This window comes from Mchenga conophoros, linkage group LG7 (genome assembly GCF_057382185.1).
Source record: "Mchenga conophoros isolate Kocher_MC1m ecotype Shallow Benthic linkage group LG7, M_conophoros_male_GT1.1, whole genome shotgun sequence".
NCBI classification, from domain to species: Eukaryota; Metazoa; Chordata; class Actinopteri; order Cichliformes; family Cichlidae; genus Mchenga; species Mchenga conophoros.
The window spans coordinates 53,620,567-53,631,538 of NC_140532.1; the positions used below are offsets into that span (position 1 = coordinate 53,620,567).

Below are 10,972 nucleotides of genomic sequence, written 5' to 3' on the forward strand. Positions count from 1 at the left end.
CAAGTGCCAAGGTAGGTCTCCCCTGCAGAATTGGTTTTCCCTTTGTCGGGAGCAGCGCTGGGCTGTTCAAATCATGGACAAACAGCATTCCACATTCTTGATTTTTAGTTCACAAACACTTGTTGTAATGACTAACTACTGACATTTTGGAGATGTTAGCTCTTTATACAGTAAAGTTACAGCGGGATACAAATTATATCAGGCTGATCCTGCCACGATTTGTTCCCCCTGTCTAAATCACGGACAAACAGTATCCCACAGTTGTTTATGTTTTTAAACCCATTTTGCACAGAGAGGCTTTTTTTTTATTTTTTATGTATTGACAGCAATGTTGAATATTATTACACAGGAAAAAAAACAACTACACGTAAAATAATTACACTGTGACGCCTCTGCCTTTCTAAATGGAGGGACAGTAACTGCGTGTGTATATGTAAGCGTGTAAAACCTGAAGATAGAGACAAAATACTGTTAATCTGACTATCTGCCATTCTGCAATTCCTCTCATGTGAGCAATAACGTGGCGCACAGCTGACGTGAAAAAGGGCACATACCTTTGAGTTGCAAGACGAACTCTGTATTCCTCGTCCACACGTAAACGCAAAAAATGAGTTTTAAAAAATCTCAGTTTTCGGTGATTCAAAACGCTGTTTATGTGTGGACGAAACAGCTGCGTTTTCAAAAAATACCTGTGTAGGTGTGGATGTAGCATAAAAGAGTTAGTAGTGTGTGTGTGTGTGTGGGGGGGGGGGGGTGCGCAGCATTTTTCATGTAAAACAAAGGGGGCCCCAGCAAAAAAAAGTTTGGGAACCACTGAACTAAGCATTGGTGATTCTATAGCCTGTTGTGCCTCCCTTACTACTTTCACCATTGTGCTAGCATTTAGTTAGCTTGTTTGGAAACAGCTTTTATTAGTCAACTTGAAATAAACAAAACCCCATAGTGTTCTGTTAGCTGATTTCCCTGAAATCCCTTCCCTATTCATGTGCTATAAAACAATAGCTGAAACATTACTCCAGAAACTTCAGAGACCATCTTTACTTTGGTAACAATACCTAGTTAGACCTAGCTAGGGTTGCCAACTCCCTGAAAAATAAATAAGGGACACCTCGTGGCCAGGGCCGGGCGACCCAATTGTCTTCACCCTTCCCAGTGTGGTGAATTTTCTAGCTCTTTTTTTGTGTGTGAAATTATTTTTTTAACCATTTGACTTGAATTTGATTTAAGTAGATGTGTATTCTTTGTGATATGAACACATGTGAAACAAATGATCATTTAGCCATTTATTTTTAGCTCAAAATGACAACATTAACACAATAAAACAGGTCTCCTTCTTAAACAGAAGCCTGTCATGCTTAACTTTTGAGAATATAAGTAAATCTTTCTTTAAAAGAACTCTGTCCTGCTTAACTTAAAATAATAGAAAACAATAGAAAGAAAAACATTCTTGTAACAGTGCACATTTAGTGCATTTAGTACAATCGGCTTCAGTTGAGGTATTATTTCAGCTTTTCTAATGCTAATCAGCTGCTCCTGTTTGTAAACCCACTTGTTCCCATGATTACGCATCTTAACTCATCATCATTATTCATCTATGTATTACTTTTATGTATTAGTCATCTATTTGTTGTAATCATCTATTCTTGCAGTTGTTTATTACACAAAATAAATTATATTATCACACTTCTGGCCACATAGCGCTGATATTCACTGCACATGCCCATATTAACTTTTTCCAGCCAGGTGTTTTCCTTTTCCCATTCTTCCCTTTCTCTGAGGGGAACAAACATTGCTGCTCTAATGCTGGGCTTATGCTGGGCTCACACTGTGCAGTTTTAGGCCCATTTTGAGCCGATTTTGGCCTTCATCGTGCATCGTGTAGTATACGTGGGGTAACGAGAAGTGATTAACACCTCACGACCAGCTCCCGATCATCAATCGCTCGTGAGGGTCTCACCACAGCCGCTCACACTGCTCGCGCGCAAACACGTAAACGTTGGTGTAAAAGATGGAGCAGCACGGCTGTGCAGCCTGTGATCTGGACACAAGCGATGGAGGCACAACTTGTAGAACTTTGGAAAGCTCATCCGAGCCTTTTCGATGTGGCATCACAAAATTATCACGACCACAACAACCGTGAAAATAGTTGGATTTACATTGCTGCTCAGTCACAGCTGCCCGATCAATGTTTTTCATTAGCAATTTAGCAAAGTTGATGGTGGTGGTGTGTGTGTCTGTGTGAGTGTAAGACGGAGAGAGAGAGCGCGACAGATTTTCTGTTATAACCTTCATTTTATGGAGGCACAGTGTGAGCACTCAGGTCGCATCAGAGCATCGGGCGGTATAGTGTGAGACCTGCATCGTGACCTACCAACTGCGAGTCAATCGTGCAGTTTGAGCAGGAGCTGAATAACGTGACTGAAAAAAATTGCACAGTGTCTGCCCAGCTTTAGGTTTACTGTCGTCCGAGACTTGCACCGCAGTGTCTGCGTTTGTTTCCCTGTTGGCCATGCTTCTTGTTGTGGTCATTTGTTGTCTTCCGGTATTTTCTCCGTAAGCGACCTTTCCTCGACCAATGAGATGAGTGGTAATCTGAATTGTCATACTCGTAAGTGTGCTGTCAGCTCATTGGTCACAAAGCAGGAGAGGGGCTGGGAATTATGTTTTCAAACAAAGCGTTAATTCCATTAAAAGTTATAGACTACTTTTGATTCTCACTGTATTACGGGACAAAGTGCGTCCCTTATTAGCTCAATACGGGACGTGTACTTTTGTTTCGAAATACGGGACGATTCCGTATTTTAAGGGACGGTTGGCAACCCTAGACCTAGCTGACTTCTTTTAGCCTGCTAGCGACACTAACAAATCAACTGGTGGCGTCTTGATTCGGACTCCCAGCTATGGCTAGCCGACCTGGACACACTAGTTATTCAAGTGTATCTCTTCAATACTTAAGGCACTATTTTCAGCATTTAGCTATTAATTGTTATATTTAATCATCTTTTCTTTGTTCTACTATCACTCGTCCACACGTAAACGCAAAAAATGAGTTTAAAAAAATCTCAGTTTTCGGTGATTCGAAACGCCGTTTACGTGTGTACAAAACAGCTGCGTTTTCAAAAATACCTGTGTAGGTGCGGACGTAGCGTAAAAGAGTTAGTAGTTTATTTTCTTACTACCTGCAGATTACTTGTATTTGCTTAATTGTTTACTAAATGTTTGAGGTGTGAAATAAACCGCAATTGAGCAAAATATGGGTGTGTGTGGTTGGAGGATGTGTTAGTGTGTGTGTGTGTGTGTGTGTGTGCGCGCGCGAAGGGGGGGGGGGGGGCGAACATTTTTCTGTAAAACAAAGGGGGGCCCAGCGAAAATAGTTTGGGAACCACTGCTGTAGGGTATGCTTAGGAGAACTTGAAAGTTAAAGGTTACTTCCCAAAACAAAAGAGCTTGGAATTTGTTTTCTTTTACAATCTCCTCTTGGTTATAGCAGCAGTCAGCTGTTATTGCACACACTTAAGCATTTATACATATCTTATCTGCTTAAGCACAGTCAATAACAACATGATTAAAAGGTAAAACGACAGCACATGTTAACACATACATAACTTGGCAGTCATGTTCCTGGGTGGCTCTGTCAGTCGGCCTGACAGTCCAGTACTGAAATACTTTAACAACCACAGGAAAGAATATAACACATCTCTGACACGTAATAACTTTGCTAATGCCTTAATTCCAGGCAAAAATTCAACTTGTCACATATTTATAACAGCAGAAAAAATAAAGACATTCCTAGCAACGTGGCTGTAAGATGTAAGATAGGATGTTTGCTAACATGGTTGTAGATTTGGTTTGTCCCTCCATGGTCTAAAATCTGGTTCTTTGGATTTTTTTCTCAGACTAACTAAAAGGCTATCCACTACTATAAAAGTATGAACAGGAGCCAGAGCCTAGCACAGGACAAGAGGCGGGTTACACCCTGGACAGGTTGTCTTTGGATAAAGACATTCACACATTCCAAACCGTTTGTTTTTTTATGCTGGCGCTTGTTTTGTTATGTTATCATTCTATGACTGATAGTGTTCCATTGCGTGTTTTCCGAGCCAGATGCACTTTAACCGCATTGGCAATGTTTGGAATCAGCAAATGCCCAAAGAAAAACTTTTAAATACCACCAGAAAGCCCAGAAAGATAGTGCTCAGCAGTGTTGGTCAAGTTACTTGAAAAAAGTAATCAGATTACAGTAACACGTCACAAATAACGCGTTACTGCCCATCTCTGGTGCTCAGACCACTTTAAAATTACAAGAAGCTCTGGCTCCTTAGACATAGTAAATGGTAAATGGCCTGTATTTATATAGCGCTTTACTAGTCCCTAAGGACCCCAAAGCGCTTTACATATCCAGTCATCCACCCATTCACACACACATTCCCACACTGGTGATGGCAAGCTACATTGTAACCACAGCCACCCTGGGGCGCACTGACAGAGGCGAGGCTGCCGGACACTGGCGCCACCGGGCCCTCTGACCACCACCAGTAGGCAACAGGTGAAGTGTCTTGCCCAAGGACACAACGACCGAGACTGTCCGAGCCGGGGCTTGAACCGGCAACCTTCCGATTACAAGGCGAACTCCTAACTCTTGAGCCACGATCGCCCCATGTACACTAGATAATATTGTACTATCTACTGTAAACTAAAAGAAATCAAAGTCTTAAACCTATTTTGGGTTTATCTAAGTTTTTTCTTCTCCCAGAACCTGAATTGTTGTGTTAGGTAATCATCTGGGTCCCTAAGTATTATATAGTATTATATAGTATATGTCCTGTAAGTATTTAGAGTTCATGTATTACCATTATGCTTAAATCAATATCATATTTCTTCTTCTTTTTCAATTACCAAATACATGCCAAATACAATTACACAAGAGTCAAGAAGAAGAAAAAAAAGAGCCCTAAGGCTACGTTCACACTGCAGGCGAAAGCGCATCAAATCCGATTTTTTTGACCCTATGCGACCCATATCCGATCATGGTATGACAGTGTGAACGGCACAAATCCGATATTTTCAAATCCGATCTGGGTCACTTTCGTATGTGGTACTGAATCCGATACATATCCGATGTTTTAGAAAGCGACTGCTGTTTGAACGGTCAGATCGCATTAAATCCGTCTTTTACGTCAGTGACACAAGACAGACGCCAATTATCAGTGCCAGAGAAGCGCCAGAGAAGACATCGCGAACGCTTCTCTGGCCATCCCGTGTAGATATCAGTGAAACTGTTGGGAGGACAATGTTGGAGAAACGTGAACATTTTATTTGTACTGTATAATCTGCAGATTCTGACAGAAATCTGCAACTATCCTTTGAAGCACCGCTCCTCTCTAAAACAGCAATAAGGATCATTATTAGGTTATTTACATTATTATGTAAATAACAAAATAACTTAAAGCAAAAATTGGGAAATGTAAAGTCCGAACTCTTTATATTAAGGGCCATCTATCAAACAATACTGTTTGCTCTGGGTCTAAACAGAGCGCGTTGTGTGTGAAGTCTTCTTTTGCGCATGCGGGCCGCTTTGAGCGTTCACACTACAGCGCGTTTGCTGTCGCATTTTATTTGTAGCGTGAACGAGCAGACAAAAAAATCGGATTTGATCAAAAAATCGGAATTGAGCATTAAGACCTGCAGTGTGAACATAGCCTAAGTTACTCAAAGGCTCTTTTCTTTTAAACTCAGTCATTGTGAACTACAGTGCTGGGTCCAGATTACTACCTTAAGATGATGCAAAATAAAGGAATTTGGTATACAGCATCTATACAGGTATCTGCAATCAGATCAGGCTATTCACTTCAAGAACTGCACCCTTGCAGTTTAAAGCACAGCATTCCTTTTACAAGCGAGACTAAAGTGTACTGAGCGTTCAGTACTTGCAGTTTCAGTAGTCCTTTTAGGATGAAGGGTCTCTGTGACACAAATTAAATAGACTACTTGCACTAGGGCATGTGACGTATTTCCGTTTCCAAATAGTACCGCTTGTGCGTTTCCGGTTCGTTTGCTTATCTATCGGTAGCTATGCTAATGTCGCTTCAGAATGAGTATAAAAAGGAAAGTATTTAAAACAGAACATTTTCAAAAACAGGAGAAGAAATACTCCGAGCATTGCTGTGTCCCACTTTGTTCAGCTTCAGCCAAATTTAATGGCATACTAAGTTTTCATGCCTTTCCGACCCATTCCGACTTGAGAAGACAATGGCCGGTAAACATACGCCGGGATCATTTCACGATCACCTCTCACACCAGGGTCTGCTGCAGACACTTTGCCAGTGATCAACTCATAGAGCCAACAACCCTCGATGGTCGAAGGAGGCTTATTAAAGGTGCTGTACCAACACTTTTTGAGTGGAATGGCTATAAAGTTGAACCACCGCGGCGTAGTGTTTGGGAGAGAACGGAGCGACGCCCTGAACTAGTTCCTCCTGACGATCAAGAAGAGCAAAGTCTTACAAGAGATCATGACTACTGCTCAGTCCCTGAGCCGTCTGCATTGGACATATCTGCATCAGCTGCAGAAGACCTGTCCAAAGACGTGGAGACTCTGAGGAAGGAAATACAGGAGTTATGTGTCCAGCGAGAATTTGAGTTACAGCGTTTTGCTGGCTCCGACACTGACATCCGATTCTATACCAGGTACACCTAAGTTCTATTCAAGCTAACTGTTTAAAATATACAATCACTGATTGTTGTAAATGCAAAGTGTACTGCCCACCTTTTCTATCTAAGCAGAAGCAGATGCCAGCATACCAGGTTAAGGAGACGCAGGCCATAGCCAGACTCAGGGTACATGTGGAGCGAGTCATTAGGAGGATCAAACAGAACAAACTTTTTGATAGCATCATTACCATGTCACATGTTTATAATATCAACCAACTGTTTGCAGTGGCATGTATGCTGTCAAATTACCAGAACACAGCATTAGTTAAAAAATGGGTTAAGTGAGACAAGATGGATTTTTCCCAAGACACCAGTGCCAGTAACTTATGGAAAATGACCTGCAGCTGAGGCCACTACAGTTGCATTTCTTCCTTCTCAGCTGACAATACTTGATTACAGAACTGGTACTTGAGTGCTGATAGTTGAGTTTCAGTTATTGATAATTCAAATTCATTGCAAATGTTTAATGTTAATAATACTGTTTAATTATATTACTATATTACTATTCAGATTCAACAAAACTGTTTATCAAAATTATAAAGTAAATCACTAAATCGTTTTAAAATCATAAGTGACATTGAGCTTTTGGAACATCAAAAATACCATTTGTCATTTTCTACAGTTCAGTTGTGTTATTGTCTAAATGTATATCAGTATGCTAGGCATGGAGTTTTAAATACTTACCATGTAAATAAGTTCTGCACAAATTCAACGTTTTAATGTGTGTTTTTAAAAATTAAATTGATGCCATTGCTTAAATAACAGTTTATTGATGTCACATAAAGGTAACATGTAACAACAAAAGAATTCATGAAATATATTGAAAATAAAACATCAGTTATTTTGTTCCAGCCAGCCTGAAGGATCTGTTTTTCTTTTTGCTATGTTTTCACTGTTCATTTTTTCAAACAAAGGTATCTTGGCATATATATGTAAAAAAAGAAATAGTCTGCCTTTTCTCTGATTGCATTGTGCACATCTGTATCCATGTATATTCTTTGCACTAGGTAGTCCTCTTGTGCCCACACAACAAAGTCACACCACTGCATCCCACTGATGAGCAGTTGTCCTTGCACTTGCCAGTAATATGCGTGGCTCTTTTTTAGTTTAGGGGTACCACATTCCATCTGCACATATTTGCAGTCAATAAAGTTTTGTACATTGGGACATTTGAATTCGACGAAGCCAAACTGGGGGTATTCATTGGGGTCAAAAACAACACCATCAGGAGATGCAGCAAGCAATGGGGTGAATGACCAGACCACAGGGTGAGTAGTTAACATTCATTAGCCTACTATACTCTGCTGCTATTGCAGGCTCCATCTCAGTTCCTCTCCTCATGTCTGCTGTCTGCCTTGTTCCCTTCAATATACGCTCTGCTAGTGACTCGGCCGAGCTCTGGCCTCTGACGTGACACACCTCCCGAAACCTAGAGGCAGTCACTCTGGGCCTGCGGAGCTGATGCCACTCAGACGAAGAGCTTTGCTCACGTGTAGCTTCCTCTATTTTGTGAGCCATTTCCAGAGTTACAGACAAGCTTTTCAGATGCAGAAGCTCTTCTTCTGAGCACACAAACACACAATCTGATGGCAAGATGTCATACCCCTCCAGAGGCAAGTGCGGTGTTGGTGGTGCATCGCGGTGTAGTGTGATGTACCGGGTTGTCAAAACCGGTTGCTGATATGACAGAACACTGCCCTCCTGCACCAGCCCAAAGGCACTTTCCACAAGGGGCTTGTCAGGTCTCATGTTCATTGTGGTCACAAGTGGCCTGTCCTCAATATTAAATTTTGCATATGCCTCCGTTATTCTGAACAAGCAGGGATCTGGTAACGGACCCACCATGCCTCTGTAGAAGCCACTCCTAAAGAAAACATCAATGACAATAATGTAAGGAAGAAGGTTGTTATACTGAACAACAACTAAACTAAAAACTAAAAGGTGTAAAACAGTGGTGCATAAGTTAGAGACTGGGATGTATATGTACATGACTGAGTTAGCCGTCTTCAGAAAGTGTAATGTTGTATGTAAATTAATACCTATTCTGACACATGTATGTATGAAAAAAATAGCAACATACATTTGTAACACGTGAAACCAAATTTTACAAATCTAATTACCGTACTCCAGTCTGGGCCATCCTATTTGGTACCGGCTTAGTGAAGATCATGGAGTTGATGGGTCCTGGCTTCACACCCTAACAGAAGACACATTTACTATGGATGGTGTTGCTGTTCATATGTAAACATGGACTAATTCAAAAACTTTAACCTCATTTAAATTACCACTGTCCGTGGCTTGTGCCATTGCTGTTCAGATTCCGTGCAGCTATGCACAGGGGGGACAACCGGCACTCTGAGTTGTGAGTAGTGTGCTGTTTGGAAGAGCAGTGCCACTGTGTGATTGCACATAACAGCGCCTGCCACACAGGAGCACTGGCTATGTGTCAGTATCACCGGTGATGAATCCAGAAGCTTAATCTAAGAAGAAAGAACGAAAATTAAAAATGTAACATCTTCATGGAAGAGCCGAACAGGAACATAGTTCAGTGTTATGGTTACGCACCCTCCTGAATGCTTAGTGTTTCCTTCTCTCCCTATTAAAACAACTTAACCATGCTTGATAACTGTAATAACTTAGATTGTGTATATTTGCAGTATTAACTTGTTGTCAAATGTTTCTGATCACCCAAACACACGTTGATTTAACTATCTGACTAGTCAAATTAGGAGTGATAAAGCAGGGAGACAAGGAAAACATTCAAGTTGATGGGCCTTTAGGAATGAACTTAACTAATGCTTAAATGAACTGAACCCCACTGAACGGGGATTAACAACTTTACACAGCTTCCTGCCTACACTTAGTCTGTGTGGTGCCTCACTCTTCCTCATTGACCTGTAGCACAGGGCTCTCACACCGACCTCCCCTGACAACCTGTCTTTATTGGACACTGAATAAAGATACAAGTACCATTAGCATTATTTCTGTATTACTCATTTCAGCATGTCTTAAACATATATATTTTACACTTAGCAAGAGTAGCATTAGGTAGTTAACTACCTCCATAGTTAGCCAACTACCTAACGCCATTATAACAGTGTCTAACTACAAAAGTGACATTAGTTAAGAAAACCTCAACTATAGTTTAGGACGACATAAAACACCGTTTAAGAAAACATGTAATGTAGAGAACTGACATCAAATGAAGGACATAGCGGAGTAACGTAGTGTTTGCATTTGACGTTAGCTAGCGTTTCTTTGTCGGTTAATTTACGTTTTCTTACCTTCGTAGTTGTGTATATATGATGCAGCATATAACTTAAATCCTTTATCTAATTTGCTGGCGGGGGTAGTCGTCACTCTGCAAATCCGATGAACATCGGTGATGTTCAATTTTGGGAGCTCTTGTAGGCAGCGAGTGTAGAACGTCGCCATGGTTTAACCGCACCGGAAGCACTGGGGCAGGACTACATAGAACGCGGAAGTGTTAGTGCAAGTAGTCCATTGGAGGGTTTAAAAAAAGATTTAGAAAAGCAACTTTTTTTTTCTACCTTGGAGGGGGTAAGAACTTCTGTGATGGCGCGCTTATGTGGGTGCATTCACACCTTAATCGTATGAGGGTTGGCGATATCTAATTATAAGAGCTTTGTTTTCACAGCTCCAATGTGTATTAGAGTAGGACAGCCTCGTTATAAAGGCACTGAAGAAGTGAGCATGAGTGAACTGTGGGAGCCTTTGTAATGTGGCTTCTTTTGACAGAAGATACTGGGATTGAGAGCTGATTTGCTCACTATCCTTTCAATTACAGACCACATAGTTTCGAGTTAAGGGGTAAGTGTCCTCTCCTTCTGTGCGCATCTCTTTTAAACTTTCCATTCTTCCGTCCACTGCTTTCTGTGGGGCTTCCAGTGCTGCCTCTAATTATCATTCATCTCACAAACACATCATTGTAGTAAATACTGCACTTCAGATAACTGCCAGTTTACCTTTTGCTGATATTTAGTGCCTGTCAAGCCATCAATAATAATGACTGCCTGTTATGCTGATGGAAGTTAAAAGAAGGCTTAGTCTTGTGGAAATATTCATTGAATGACCGGTATTTCATGACAAGGATGCAAATTAAATCTGTCTTGAATAAGCGAGATTTTTATTAACGATAATAAAGTTTTCCTTCTTTTCCTATAACTTCTTCTCGTTTCTTGTGAATATATAAATATACAACAGCTGCAAAATCAACAATGTTACTTTACATATCTTTTCT

General features: G+C 40.9%; 1 protein-coding gene across 1 annotated transcript; it reads right to left on the reverse strand.

Annotated features, from left to right (window-relative positions):
• Nucleotides 1–6,737: 6,737 nt before the first annotated feature.
• LOC146571140 (uncharacterized) lies at nt 6,738–10,210 on the reverse strand. Its single transcript, XM_085280168.1, has 5 exons — nt 9,996–10,210; nt 9,570–9,661; nt 8,997–9,191; nt 8,832–8,908; nt 6,738–8,575 (listed from the first exon to the last, which is right to left on the reverse strand). Exons 1-5 carry the CDS (start codon nt 10,144–10,146, stop codon nt 7,936–7,938), a joined length of 1,155 nt encoding a protein of 384 aa, XP_085136294.1. The 5' UTR covers nt 10,147–10,210; the 3' UTR covers nt 6,738–7,935.
• Between the last annotated feature and the right edge of the window lie 762 nt (nt 10,211–10,972).

Coding starts and splice junctions, on each gene's coding strand:
- LOC146571140 (XM_085280168.1), bottom strand. CDS start 10,146: ATGGCGACGTTCTACACTCGCTGCCTACAAGAGCTCCCAAAATTGAAC. Junction 9,192..9,569: donor AGGCACCACACAGACTAAGT/GTAGGCAGGAAG, acceptor CTTTCTTCTTAG/ATTAAGCTTCTGGATTCATC. Junction 8,576..8,831: donor ATGGCCCAGACTGGAGTACG/GTAATTAGATTT, acceptor TGTTTTCTTTAG/GAGTGGCTTCTACAGAGGCA.